The sequence below is a fragment of the Siniperca chuatsi genome, linkage group LG24 (genome assembly GCF_020085105.1).
Source record: "Siniperca chuatsi isolate FFG_IHB_CAS linkage group LG24, ASM2008510v1, whole genome shotgun sequence".
Lineage (NCBI taxonomy): Eukaryota > Metazoa > Chordata > Actinopteri > Centrarchiformes > Sinipercidae > Siniperca > Siniperca chuatsi.
Genome location: NC_058065.1, coordinates 16,650,615 through 16,665,928, shown reverse-complemented (window position 1 = coordinate 16,665,928; position 15,314 = coordinate 16,650,615). Strand labels below are relative to the sequence as shown.

Sequence of the window (15,314 nt, the reverse complement as noted above, 5' to 3'; positions counted from 1 at the left end):
CATGGCTGTTGAACACTGACCTGCTTCTTGTTACATCTCACACCTGGGCTACTCTATATACTCTATATTCTGCATTAGACCTGTATGGTTAATCTGGAAACAACAGAATTGAATAAAATTACGTTTTTTAAAGAAATCTTGTAAACCATTGTTTTACTGCTTAATCTTTCCTTGAACATAAGAAAGTAGAGATAAATAGCCAACTAGCTAAAATAACATGATGCTGTGGGTTGGTTTTCCTCCTGTCCTCCCCAATTTTTTGAATCACCAGCACTGAGCTGTACCACATTACCAAAGTTTAACAGTCTGCACAATGAGTGTCCAACAGTTGCCTGTCATAACATAAAATTCTTCCACCTGCCACAAACATAAGCCTTGTGACGGGGTCCTTTGATCAGCATCAGATTGCTGACCTAGCTATTTGACAAATCATAATGCTAAAAGCCTCAATGACTGAGGGTAGCGCTGCAAGAAACTTGAAGGGGAAACAGTGATACCCGGAACACAGCGGACGACGAAATAGTTCCTACTCGGACCTGCAATTCGGTGCGCATTTAAACATGGCGGCCAACATAGAGCAAATTTTCCAAGATTTTATATTGAATAAAATCAGAGAAATTGAAGACCAGAATGAAGACAAAGCGTATGTCACCGTTGAGTTTTGTATTCGTCTTAGTGATAGTTAAATACAATTAGCTAGCTAGGGAATAGAACTGAACAAACATGAGTTTTCCAGCTTTAGTGGCCGGTTGCCGCTCTGGTTACCACATTTACCTTACAAGCTAATGTTAGCTATATATTTATATATTTGAACGTTGGGATACAACTAGTAAAGATGTTATTAGTAGGGCTGGCGGGGTATAAATAAAGCTCCGGTTGAAAGTAGTTCGTCAAGCGTGTACGTTAAAGCGGTACTCCTTGTATTTAATTAGGCAACAACGATATATTCTGTCGAATGCAGACAGTTTTACTGGTTAGCTAACGTTAGCTAACTTATATTGTGCATGCCTGGCTGTCAACATGCATAAAGTATTTTCCCTTTGCGAGAAGGATTATTTGCCTGCTTGCTTTCAGTGGAAGGAATGCACACGCAATTATTCGTATATGCTTCTGAGATTTAATAGGTCACCGGGCACCCTTTCAAATTAAGTATTTTCTCCTTGAGATAAGTCTGCAGTTACTGAACAATAACCACATATAATAAATTAAATTCAATCTTAAATCTGCCATTGTGTAGGTACAGCATAAATTCCCCATTCCTCTGAGAGCTGCTACTTCTAGGTTTTAATTCCTGGTGGCTGTTTTAAGATAATAAGATATTATGTCTTATCTGGATAACTTGGCTTAACGTTAGTAAAACCCAGAATCTTGTCAAATCTAGAACATGCACCAGAGCGTATATCTAAGCAGATTTATTGAGAGAAACTCTTCTGAATGCATTTTCATATTTAAGGAAAGGTTTCCTGTTATGGACATTTAACGAACATTGCCTGCGTTGGGCAATTAGAATAACAAATGCAACTAATAGTAAAATCTCTTTTTCTGCCTCTGTGTGTCAATCAGTGCTGCTGAAGGAGTAGGTGCTGAAATGGTTGGAGCTGAGAAAGCCACTTCAGAGAGAGACAAACAGGAAGACTTAAGGGGCAGTGGTTCACAAAAGAGACATAAGAAGCACAAAAAACGCAAAAGTAAGAAGAAGAGGAGGAACCGAGAGAAGGAGAAAGAGAGCAGTTCAGAGTCTGGAGCAGAAGGAGGAACCAAACATCAGCCAAGGTGAAACTTGAATGGTGAATGGCTATCAATACTCACAAAATGGTCATATTTAATAACGCTGTGGTTACACCTTCATAATACCACGCATAAACAGTTAACAGAAAGTAACCTCCCCTACATTCAACTGAGTAATAGTAACTTCTAAAGCCTCATTTTCACTGCATGGTACCGCTTGACTCGACTTGCTTTTGGTACCTGGTATTTTTCTCAGCAAATAGTACCCCCTCGATGTAGGCAGGATTCTTAGCTGATCGTCATAGTGACGCTGTGTGAAACTGCCATGATATCATCTTCAACGCAACACAAACATAAGAACTCTTGCTGGATCTTTTCATGTGCAACCAGTCAGTTGACCACAGTGTGGTTTTGCAGACTGCCATTTTTTAAAATCTGGGTCGAGTGAATAATAAAATTTGCGGTCGCTATTGATGATAGCTTGGCTATTTAAAAATGCTGGGTTTGTGCCGGATGTCCTGTGTCGTGCAAGTGACGATTCTCTTCGACCAGTCAGTGGTCTGCAGTGTTTTAACTCCACCTTTAAGTATCACTTGGAACCTCGACCAAGGTCATACTAAAAAAAGTACCAGGTACTATCCACAACTTTTGCAAATGGAAAACCAAAAAAAGAACGATTCCAAGTGAATTGAGTCGAGCTGAGCCGTGCCATACCATGCAGTGGAAATGAGGCATAATAGAAGAGATGGGTAGTAGTGAGTACATCTGCTGCCATGTTCTTTGTTGGCATAAAAATACATTCATAATTCTGTTGCCATAGGCTGAATTTGACAAAGTGAAAGGGAGTCCACACTAGAGCTGCCTGGGTGTGAATCGCACGGGTGCCCTTATTTCCAAATTAAATAATAATTCCTTTTCTATACACAGGTACTTTGCAATCTATGTATACAACAACATTCATCAGTATAGCCTTACTACTATTAACTAGACTAAAGAGCACAAAATGTATGTAATTAAACAAAAATGACCCACAATAAATACAAAGGGCTTTGGACACTGCAGCTGGTTCAACACACATAAATAGGCTACGTTAATCAAATTGCCCAACACTTCTTATACAACAGCAGAATAAAGCCTCATCAAGTCAGAGGTAAGAGGTAGAGGTAAGCAATATAAACACAAACACCAACTGCAGCCCACAAACACACACACGCATACACATACACACAGTAAAGCAAAACAAGAGCTTGAACAGTTTTTGCACATTGCAGAGTGCACACACACACAATGCTATGTTGCTATGCAACACAGTGGTTGTTGACGTTCCTCTTGGAAGAGTGGGTTGCATTCCATCAGTGAGTTTGTTGTATTCATCTCTAGTCTTGATTGACGATCGTACTATCAGTAATTGAAGAGACCGTTGCTGAATACTAATGACCCTCAGAAGGTAGAGCAGGTCATCTACTTATCACAGGGTTGGTGGGTCGATCCCCAGCTCCTCCTGTCCACGTGTTGAAGTGTACTTGGGCAAGACACTGAACCCCAAATTGCTACCGATGGTCAAGCTATCAGTATGAATGAGTGAGTGTGTGTGTGTGTGTGAATGGGTCAATGAGAGGCAAATTGTAAAGCTTTGAATAAAAGCGCAACGTAATTGCAGCCATTTACCTTGTTGATGTTACGATCAATTTTACTTATTGGGCAAAATGTTGTTATGAATTGTATAAAAATCCTCATCAGTCTGCCGTGGTAATCCAATTTGTAACTTTCTAAATTGTGTTTTACATTCAGAATGAAAATATAATCTAATAAAACAGCTTAAGCTCTGTTCCTTCCAGTGCATTTGAGACTACTGTATGAGAAGTAGATTTTTGGATTTTTAAAAATGAATTCACATCAGTGTAATCCAGCATAGATCGTGTTGCTCAATTGTGGTCAGTCTAAAATTTTCTTGCTGCATCTGGGTCTATTCGTGTGGTTGTATATACAGAAGACAAGAGCTGTTTAAAACGAACATTTAACTGTAGTATTGGATATAAGATACCTGTTACATTAAGGGTGTTGCATGCTGGGTACAGCACCCTAAATTCTGTTATAGCTTTTTTTGTTGAAACTATTAGGTTTTTGTAGTTCCTTAATATTATTCTGTAGGTAGCTGTATTTTAACTCCCTTAGTTTTAGAGTATGCTTTAGAGTATGCTAGCCTTTTTAGCTTTTTTTCTTCTTGGCCATTTATACTTTATATCTGTATTTATAGAGGAACACCCACAATCTTTGTTGTGAATGAATGCCTATGCCTAAGTAATCATTTTTAATACATTTAAAGGAAGAAATACGTAACTTACCAACAGCTGTAGCATTTATAAGCGGCCATGATCATTTTATATCAGCCATTTAAAAGGTAAAAGATTAAAGCATTCATGCTTGTTGACTTAGCTTACAGGTAACATTCCTGAAGGTGGCAGCAGAAGACCAATTAATTATTCCCTTTACTTAGATACAAAAATAAATAAATAATAAAATAACACCCAAGTGCATACCCAAGTGCCTGGTGGCGCTTATTAAATGCCTGGTGCCGATTAGAACGTTGTTTCTAAATGCCTGGTGGCGTTTCTAAACACCTGATGGCATTTCAGACGGCGCTGAAATTGAGACGAAAAGTGACGCCTGCAGCTTTTGATATGCGTCTGCACTGCCCCACTGGTCGCTTGTGGGTGTGGGTAGGAGAGTGAGCACCATTGGAGTCTTTCACGGCCTCTCGTAGCACCGCCAGCTTGATCTGCATCGGCAGGTATCCCAGCACGCTTTGTGCAGTGAATTAGTCACTTCCCATAGAGTGCTGGGCCGCACCAAATGTGGAGAGCAAAAGACAGCGGCCTAGTTGGGAAAGCCAATGCCTTGACCCGAGGCCTGAATGGGAAACAAAGGCCAAACAGTGAAATGCAGCCACTGTGAATCCATAACATGCAAGTATTTTCACGGTATCCCATCTACCATATGCACCGCTGTCATCGTCATCAGTTTATTAGCCCCGAGCAGTGGAAAATAAATCCTGGAAACAGAAACCTTATTATCAACCTTATTATTAGAAAAGTTATTGTATGCTTACTTTACATGACAGATTTAACTTTACTATTTCCACTTTGTTACGTTGCAGAATAAAGTTAAAGTAAGAGTGACCCTTTCAGTCATCCTCTCCAGTAGTAAATCTTTGAACATTTTTGATTTTGAAATTATGCAACTTAGTTGCATATAAAAATTGAAAATGTAAAATCAGAGTGAAATGCTGGACAGAGACTGAACAGGCATTAAAAGATAAAAAAGTTTGAAAGGTTCAACCATGGACCCCCAAGGAAAGGGTAAAGCCCTAACCCACTGCCTAGTTTCCTAGTTTAGCTTGTAAAGTAGTGTTAGTGGTTGGGTTTATTTTGAAATCTTTCTGTAATTGTGGACAAAAAGTTGGTTTCCTGCCATTTTACTATTAATACCCACTTTTCAAATGTGCCTAACTCAGGTTTTATCTTTGCTTCATAGAAGAGGAACACCACCAGAGACGTATAAGGAGCAAGGTAAGTACCAGTACCACCATGGAATACTACTCCATTAAAAGTCACAGCAAAATGTGCTAAAGTATCAAAATTCCTTATTGTGCAGAATGTGATACAGTGTGGCATCATTGTTGCCTTAAGGTGTGTTCTCTTAAGGACAACTGCGCCAACATGTTTTCAGTTATTTTGTTGTGGCACCTTATCAAACCAATTTCCCTGCCTACATCACCATACTCCCTAAGACTCCCAAATCATATAATTATCTATACATTATCTCTAGGTAGACAGTAATTTCAGTTGTACAAAACATGCTGTACTGGCATAGAGTTGCTGAACTGTTTGTCCAGGTGAAGATAACGAGAGTAAGTCCAGATGCCACAAGCGGCACCCAACTGGAAAGAGAAAGAAGAAGAAGAGAAGAAGGAAAGGTGAAGAGAACTCGTCTGATTCCGACTCAAAGTTCGTGTCAAAGCAGAGGGATAGTAAATGTGGTCAAAGCTTATCGCCAAGGCGACGAGAGGAGTTGCCTGATATCATCCCAAAACAGGTAAAAACACCCAAAAAAAACCCTGGAAAAAAACAGTCAATACATGTCTTGATCATGTTAACAGTATATGCTTGACCTTAATTTACTTATAATAAAAAACAGATATATTTCCTTTCAATATAAGTAAAAAATATAAATATTAAAGGACACAGGTTAGGATTTGGACAATGCTAATGCTGTCAGAGTGCTCCGTAGCATGTTGGTCTCTTTTCTGACCAAATCCTTCTTTGAAGTTACAAAATGTAGTTGGACTACACATCCTGGGATGACTGTGTCTCATTCCATATGTGTCTATTTATTTATTACTACTTTGTGTTGCCTTTTGGGTCTGACTTTGGTGGAAGGTGCCACATATACATCAATGTCATAAAAGACTAATGCTAAAATTCTTTCCTTATTGCTCCCTAACAGGACAGCTCCAATAAAGGAAGAGGAGATGAGGAAAGACATGGCAGTTGTCGTTCCCGTTCACGGTCACATTCCTATTCTCATTCACATTCCTGCGCAGTGAGGAGGAGCTCTCGGTCTAGACACCACCATCGAAGATCTAGGACTCCTTCCCTGTCCAGTTCACAGTGCCACAGGACCCGGTCCAGGTATGAAGGAAAACCATCAAGTGATTGGTTGATTCTTGGGAGAAATTCAAAACATTTAGAGTTTTGGCCTGTATGACTTAACCTGAAATGACATCATGTCCTTGTTTTTCATTCCAATGTTTTTTCATGTCCTTACTCTGTGCATTTACAAATGTTTCTGTTAGATGTTAAATCATTGACATGAAACTCTGCAGTGATGATCTCCAATCATCCAATTGGATTGCCAATCATTTGGCAATCCATGATTGCCAAACTGGCAATGTAAAATTAAAGTTTAAAATTTTATGTCTACAGACTATATCTCCAACACCATGGTCCAGTTTATATGACACTAAGATGGACATACAAATTTGCTGCCAGGAAATGTGCATTTATTTGATTGGCCAACGCAGTTCATTGCTGGATGACATTGTATAGACTCCTCATTTACTGAAATTAGTGACTCTTCATTCACTGAAATTATTAGGTCTGTTTTTTTTCCCACACAGTACTAATGTTGGTCTTAACATATCTTTAGGCATATCAATTTTGGTTCTGATTGCCTAAAGTGGGCTGTTCTGTAATGATGTAGTGTTTTGGATATAGCTTGTAGATTGAACTTTCAGATGTTTCCCAAACTCTTAATTTGGAAGGCAGTGCTATATTGAGGTACGAAAGGCTGTATCTCACAGTATTAGTGAATCATTGGGTCACTCACAATACAATACTGTTATAAAATTTGGTCACAATAACTGTAATCGCACAACAACCTGCCTTTTCTTATTGCGATGTTGCTTTATCCTGCCATGATCTGATTGATGTGGCTGCTGGTAGCTCCTGTGAGAAGAGGGGAGCTTTGGATGAATCCATACAGTCCACCCAAGGTCCTTCAAAAGGCCTCCAGCTGCCTCAGCTGGCCTCCAGCCCTACCCGAAGAAACATCAAAGTAGAGGAACTGACAGAGTCAAGCACAGAGCTGCAGAGCCCTAACCAAAGCGAAAAGCCAGCAGAGGAAAAAGAAGAGAAAGCAGAGAACACAGCACAAAAACTAGGTAGGACCTGTTTGATGACATTGTAATTATATTGTTATATTTACATGGTGTCCTGTGTTAATATCAGATCAGTTTATTGTTCTGAACAGTACAGTTTAAATTAAATTCTTAAATATAAATTATTATATAATTTATATATTATATAATTTTTATTTATATAGCACCAATTCAGAAAAAAGAAAAAAAGGAAAGCTAACCTCTGTCAGTTGAGCTCATAACAGAAGTTATCTCATTGCACTTCATATAGCGCAGGTCTAGACCGCAAACTTTATAGTATTATTTACAGAGACCCAACAATTCCCACCATGAGCAAGCACTTGGTGACGGAGGCAAGGAAAAACTTCCCTTTAAGAGGCAGAAACCTTGAATTGAACCTATAGGCTCAAGGTGGGTTGAGAGAGAGAGAGAGAGAGAGAGAGAGAGAGAGAGAGAGAGAGAGAGAGAGAGAGCGCAGGAGGAAAGAGAACATACAGTTGAACAATGCAAATTCCACATTGAGATTTAAAATAATAGTAATGGTAGTGGTAGTATTTTACACTTAAGTGTAAAATACTACCACTACCACCATCAGATAGAAGGACTGATGGTGTGTTACAAGTAAAGTCTATAGATATGCTTATAGTAGTTTGTTATGCCATCTATTGACCCTATTTCTTTAAAAACGGGTTGAATATAAAAGTCATTAAAGTTGCAAATGGCCCCGAAACTCGATTGCCTCAGTATACAATAAGTGTACCACACAGCAATGGAAAATCAAGTATTTACAGATAATAAACATAGGGCTCTGTTTTTGTGGCAGCACTATGACTAACACAAGCAGCCCGGCAAGTTGGTATTTTCCTTACTTTGCTGAAAAATGGAGATGTGTTGGTATTTTGGTGAAACTTGGTTCTTAGAGGTTGCACTGAGGTTAGATCTGGTTTGTTTCTGGTGCAACGCCAGTCGGCTTGTAATATGATTATGTTAGCTCAAACTAAATACTTAGGTAATGCACAACAATTATTGAATAATGCTGATAAAATTAAACACTCTAACTGTGCTTAAATTGGCATCAAAAGTCTAATGTTATAGCGGGACATCAGTAAAGCAGTCTGTTCTGATCTATTGATTACTGAATCTTAACATTATATGTTATTTACAGCTGCTTTATACTGTGTGAAAGCCTTCTCCTTCAGCTGATTAAACCCTTGCAGCCAACTGAAGGCAGCCGGACAGCTATGTGTGATAAATCTGCAGGCTCCAATTGAAAAGTGCTGCGTTGCAGCACAGAGCCATTACAGCCTGGCCACACCGCCTATCTGAGCAGTGTGTGTGCATCGCAGAAACTCATGCTTTTCATTTCGCCACCCATGTTAACAGGTTGGAGCAGCCACACAGCCCGCGTGAGACATGCTGTGTGTCACACGTGGCTGAAATGACGCTTCATCTAGAGTCTGAGTCTCGCCAATTTTTTCAATGTGATACGCACAGTTCTCAGCAAAAATAGACAGTGAAAATGATCTGTTGATAGTCATATGGACATCATACCAGCAACATTACACCTTTCACTACAGTTTCAAAGTCTATACCTGTAGAATATGTCACAGACAAAATTTTTTTACTTAACACCTCCTGTATCCATCAGATTAGAAGCTCTCTAGCGTTTATGTGGACAGAATCCCTTCATTTGTTAACAAGGGTTTTATTGTATTGTATTTATCAAAGGAAAACGCGTTAGCCCTAAAGATAGGGCTGGCGGTAGCAGCGCCGCAGCATCGCCTCATCAACAACGCTGTCTGTGTGGACACCACACGCATGCTAGCTGCAACAGTTCAGTGAGGTAGCCGTCACGTAGAGGTAGGTCGTGTGGCCCGTGCGTTAAGCTTGGCTATCACTTGTTTGCTTTGATCAAATTACATGTAAACGACACCAGGCTGCATACTCCTGAAACTCATCCAAAAACAAGACAATTAGGGTTTAAACCTAGTGGGTAGGCTGAAGTGTGTGTCAGAGACAAATAGACAGACTCCAAGCATGCAATGCAGAGCACTTTTAGTTTCTTTGATTTCTTGGTTGATGCATTTGGTACTTGTGCGTTAAGCTCTTCAAAAAGAGGGCACAATTATTAACATGCCAATCAAATATAACAGTAATGGTGTGCGATAATTCAACTAATACAATATATAATCACTTATTCACTTATAGGACACAGACAACAAGTGGCTGGAGTCAAAAGAAAGAACAAAAGGAGGGAAGCAACTTATATAGCCTCTTGTTAAGAGTAACTGCACCTGGGACGTTTCCTTTTCTTGGCAGGGCTGCTTGATTTCTTCCTGAGGTCTGGCCTTCTGGTGGGGACTTCTGACAGCTGCCCCCAAAACGTTGTTTTGCACCACAGAGTCCCCACCAATGATCCTTTCTCTGGGTGAAGTACCAGGCGGTCATTTGGCTAGAGTTAGGTTTGGTTTCCATCTTTTTTTCTGCTGTCCTCACACAGCCATCTGTTCCTGGCTAGGTCTGTGTCATTTTTCCCAACAGGCCATAAGAAACAAGGAAGCTGGGGGCCCACAACCCTGACAGTCTGTCTACACTTGAGGTTCTCCTTCTCCATGTTCCATGTAAGCTTCTGTTGCAAATCCGTAAGGTGGTTTCTGATAAAACTTGTCCAGAAATGGTCGGCCAGGATTTGGCTGTGATGCCAGCGTGTCTTCCCAATCTGCTGACTGCTAGCATAAACAGGCTGAGGGAGCTGCCCCATCAAGGGCAGATTTGGGGTGACAGGGTCCAGATCAGCAACCTCTGAAGAGACGTTTCCCAAAGGCTTTTAATTCAGCATCCCTTCCACTTCCACTTGTACGGTATGCAGAACTGCAGCTGAGACAGATCGGATACCCAGGACCACCCTCAGAGCATCCTTCACAGACTTTCTCTCTCTCTCTCAGATTCCGCCAAAGTGTGGACACCTGAAGGGATTGAAACTGAAGATGTCCTGTGTTTACCTGAAGCGAAGAAACACACCCAGTAATGAAGTACCCAAGGAGGGACCAGGTAAGAGGTTATCATTTAGGCTCTGGCTTTGGTGCTGGTAGGAACAGTTGAGTTGTGTTTTCCACTGTGCTGTCTGACCACATGATGGGGGAAGAACCAGGTCTCAGCGGTATTGTGATCAGAGCCTGGCCCAGGCCAGATCACATAACCGGCGTCAGCGAGTTTGCGAATCTCCTCACAATGAACCTCGGCCAAAGGTGGATCTCTTTTCGGATGCTGTTCAGTGCTTAAGAAAGAGGGGAGAACAAGGGATATGTTTGCAAACAAAGGAGGGAACTGTCAGAGTTGACGAGAGGCATATCGCAGTTGTTCATTTATGTTGACTCTTTCACAGAGGGAGCCAAGGATATGGAGGGCATATTGGTCATGTTTGGATTGGGTCACTTGGAATCTAATTGCCATGACTTCACTATGTTCCTCATGAGTTCACTTGTAGCTGTTAAGGAAAGGGTAACAGTGAAGTAGCATTGTTGCTCTGCTGTGGTAGGAGGTTCAGACTCAGATGCACTTGAATAGCCCACCCTAGGGCTGTCGACAGATGGGGCGCCAGAAGGGCCAGTGTGTATAAGTTTAGTGGGTATGACAAGATGCGACAAGTTGATCCTTGTTGAGCTGACGCAATGGTAAACCCCTGAGGTGAGGGTAATGCTCCAGCAGTGGCTGGACAGAAATGCTTCGTCAAACTCAGTTCAACAGCAGTGAATGCATTCTCTACTTGGTATTTTTTGACAGCTCCCTTGCTGGTTATATATTGAAAGCTACTGTGGCTCCTTTCACTCGTAAAACATCTTGTCTGATGGTTTGAAGACTGAGGACCTTAGAGTCACCCTTAAGTTCAAGATGTTTAGTAGCTGCAGGTAGAATTATAGATCTGTCTGAGCCATCATCCAAGATGGCGTATGTCTTTAGTGCCTTGTTGTATCAATGCAGTACAACTGGGACAACCTGCAAGTTGAGTCGAGGGGATCTGTTAGGACTATCAAGGTAGACGGATGGGGCTGGTGGGCTAACCATCATGCATGTGCTGTCAGCTGAAGGTATGGTGTCATGGAGAATAATTGAGTGGATCTTGTTGCAGGCTCAACAGGGCTTCTTGAGTGTACACACTACAGAGGGAATGTGTTCTACACCACTTCCAGCACTGATTATTTTCCTTTATCCTCACAACTCTCTCAGCAACGTTAAATTTATTGAATTCATGACAGCTATTAAGAAAGCGTTCTTTCTTGTTAAAGAATGGACAGTATGAAAGGAATTTTGCTTTACTAGCTGGTTTCTTGGTCAGTTTCGAAGAGGAAGTACGCTACATGTTTGGATGAGCCTCTTTAGCAAAATACATGGTTGCCTGCCTAACAGTCTCCTTTGGGACCTGCTTGGTCATATTCCTCACCACTGCTTTACTTTCATCATCGCTAGAGTTGAGAATAGCTCTCTGAGGGTGTAAGACTGCTGAACTCCATTGCCCAGGATGTCCTTCTACGAACAGTGTTCCATGAAGGAGTCCCGGTCAGTGTCAAGTAGTTTGCTGAGCAACTTATTCACCAAGTCTATCTCTGTTCCATTACTTCTTTCTATGGACGGACATGGAGAACTCCACAAAAGGCATCAACATCGCCACTCTTCACTGTTGGGAAGCAATGGATGAGGCCAGTTTCACTCTGGATTAATTGACGTGGCTTTCCATATTTAGAATTCAAAGCAGTCATAGCAGCAGTATGTGGCTGGCCTTCATATATATATATATATATATATATATACGCTCTGGCTTGTTATAAGCATTTAGATGTTTACGGTGCTCAAGCAAGATCTGATTTTTATACTGCTCAGAAAGATGTGGCTGATTTCTAAGCAGACTGTCAAAGGCAAACTTTAAGAGAAGAAGGTCACCTTACCAGATTTCAAGTATGGGACACATGGCTTCGGAATACCACAAGAGGAAGGAACCAGAAGTTCTGTCAGATTTGGCCTGATATTGGGCTGCAGATGAGGACGAGGAACCTGTTGTTGAGGTGGAGCCAGTGCTGAGTGGGTGATGCCAAGATCTACTGGCCTGCTGCAAAGGAGCTGCAGGATGCTGAACTTGGGAGAAGGAAGGCCCCTAGCAGAAAAGATGTGTCAAAAGATGACTGAGGATGATGGACAGTGTAATCAGAAGCTGATTTAGAGGCGGAATGGAAAGCATGTTGGGTGGCTGTTAGGGCATTCATGACTGCTGCATTTTAGTAGTCTTCAACTACTCGTAGTCGACTAGTTAATTAATCGCGTTAGATATATTTTTCACCCAATAACAATGATCAATTCTTTTAAAAAAGGTCTCAAATACAACCAGTAAAGGGTTAACTAATGTAGGCAGGACCAACTGGGGATAGGTGAAATAGCAGAGTCCTTGATTGGCACTGAGAGGCTATTTACAAATCAGCCGCAATCTAATTGGACTAAACCCCCAGCAAGCTTGTCTAAGCCGGAGGTTCTGTTTGACTGCAGTAACGCAACTGCTTTCTTGCAGGGATAGCAGGAGTCTTACCTTCTCTAAATACTTTAAATTCTGTTTATTTAACATGACATAACGTAGAAAATTATTGTTCAAACAAATTTTTTTTTAACAACAACCAAAGTTATGTCCACCCTCGGTTGTTAGACGGCCATCTGGAAAGCTCTGAATAGGCTACTATGATGCACTATGATTACATGCTCAAACATTTTGAAATAGAAGATCAACTTTAGACATTACTTGTGAAACTATTGTAGCAATCTCACCAATAAACACAAATGTCCAGAGGTTGCATAAAGTACGAATGTATTGGCTTATTGAAATAAACATTAATAGTGACTGACACATTGACACAGAGGAATGAGCTGTCACACTTGTCCTCGCTAATGTTGCCGCTGCTAGCGCTAGTTATAAGCAGGTGTAGCTTATATGGTTATGCACAGTGCTGGTACTGTTGTGGTACTTCACAGTGCGCCTTACATGTATTGCAGATGACGGTTTTATCTGCTTTGGTAAAGTATTTCCACACTGTTGATTGTAGTCGAGCATTGGGGCACACAGCCATATTTCTTTCTGCCTGTTGCTCTTGCTGCATGTTACTGCTGCTTAGCGCCACACACTGCACATTGTTAAAATCAAGCAAGCATGACAACTGATGGTCTCTCTGAAAGTCTTGATCTTGATCTCCAGCTGCGGGACCAAGAACTGGTCAATGAGACATCTCCCCCTTTAGTAAACTGAGGTGTCAATCCTTAATTTTTAGGGATGTTCTAATCGAGTTTTTTTGGCCCTGTTGCCAATCCGAGTCCGATCCGATACTTATATTTACATAGCAGCAGAATATATGCAATGCAGACAAAATATGTATCTGGAACATTGAAGTAGCAGATGTAGCTTACTAAATTTGGCACACTTTATTTTTCACGTGACTTAATCCAAATACCGATGGTCCTTGTTAAAAACTATTTAGTTGATAAACTTAAATTATTGATTATATCAATGAAAATTTAACTGGAAGAAAGTCACTCTTGAAATTGACGTGACGCAATCCACTAGGGAATTCAGCTAATCTGTGTAATTTTCCAACGTCAGTGAGATTTCAGACTTGTACCAATGCACCCAAATAATTTTTCACATTCACACACTAATTTTCACTTGCATATCCAGTGGAATGCTGCACTGTTGGCTGTCGTAAAGCAGAGCAGTGCGGCAACACGAGCAGAGTACAGTAAAGAAAGGATTTGCTTTAACAATCCAATAGAATATGCCTGGATTGGCCCCGATACTGATCCTTATGATTAGTTTCAGACATCTCTATTCATTTTGCTTTGTGATAAAGCCAGCCTTAAAGTCTTTAAAGTGGGATGGGAATCTCCTTAGCCTCATACTGCTCCTAACACTGGGTACTGTGTTACTGTGGCACAGTACTGAGGTACTGTGGCACCCCAGACCCAACTTTAGGTCAGAGTCCGGAGTGTGGAGTTGGTGCTGCAGTGGCTCCATGCACTGCTGCAACTCCATGCTGTCATTGAATCTCAAGTGGGGCTGCCATGATCTCAGACTTTGGCAGAGTTCCTGTCGAACTATCCAAAAGCACTTGCATGGGGGCTTTGAAGGACCAGTTGTTTTAAACCTAGTGGGTAGGCTGAAGTGTATGTGCCAGAGATGAACGAAACCAGACTCCAAGCTTGCAATGCAGAGCACTTTTATTTTCTTTGATTTCTTGGTTGATTCCTTTGGTATTGTGTACTTTAAGCTCTACAAAGAGCGGACACGATTATTAACATGCAAATAAAAAATCTCAGCAGAAATTGTGTGCGATAATTAAAGGAAATCAAATATTAAATGAGGAAATTCACTTGCAGGACACACACAACACGTGGCTGGAGTCAAAAGAAATGCACCTGGGACGTTTCCTTTTCTTGGCAGGGCTGCTTGTTTTCTTCTTGAGGTCTGGTCATCTGGGGACTTCTGACAGCCGCCCCTGAAACGTTTTTTTGCACCACAGAGTTCCCCCCAATGATCCTTTCTCTGGGTGAAGTACCAGGTGGGCAATTGGCTAGAGTTAGGTTTGGTTTCCATCTTTATTTCTGCTGTCCTCACACAGCCATCTGTTCCTGGCTATGTCTGTGTCATTTTTCCAAACAAGGAAGTTGGGTGTCCACAACCATGACAGTCTGTCTACACTTGAGGTCTCCTCCTCCATGTTCCATTTAAGTCTCTGTTGCAAATCCGTAAGGTGGTTTCTGATAAAACTTGTCCAGAAATGGTCAGCCAGGATTTGGCTGTGATGCCAGCGTCTCTTCCCAATTAGCTGACTGCTTGCATAAATAGCCTGAGGGAGGA

At 41.2% G+C, this 15,314-nt stretch overlaps 1 protein-coding gene across 5 annotated transcripts in view; it reads left to right on the top strand.

Annotated features, from left to right (window-relative positions):
* Window positions 1–489: 489 nt before the first annotated feature.
* LOC122872200 (protein SON) overlaps window positions 490–15,314 on the top strand; it is a 78,353-nt gene continuing 63,528 nt past the window's right edge. For 2 of the 5 annotated variants that reach the window (XR_006377049.1, XM_044188114.1), the window contains exons 1-6: window positions 490–643; window positions 1,564–1,773; window positions 5,263–5,297; window positions 5,624–5,823; window positions 6,235–6,419; window positions 7,233–7,450. Coding sequence is in view for 4 of the 5 variants with exons in the window: in XM_044188114.1 (XP_044044049.1) it covers window positions 561–643; window positions 1,564–1,773; window positions 5,263–5,297; window positions 5,624–5,823; window positions 6,235–6,419; window positions 7,233–7,450 (931 nt within the window). In the remaining variant the exon portion in view is untranslated. Of the gene's footprint in view, window positions 644–1,563; window positions 1,788–5,242; window positions 5,298–5,623; window positions 5,824–6,234; window positions 6,420–7,232; window positions 7,451–10,139; window positions 10,288–10,371; window positions 10,478–15,314 lie in introns of those variants that run through there. The other 3 variants (XM_044188115.1, XM_044188117.1, XM_044188116.1) reach the window with 3 other exon arrangements.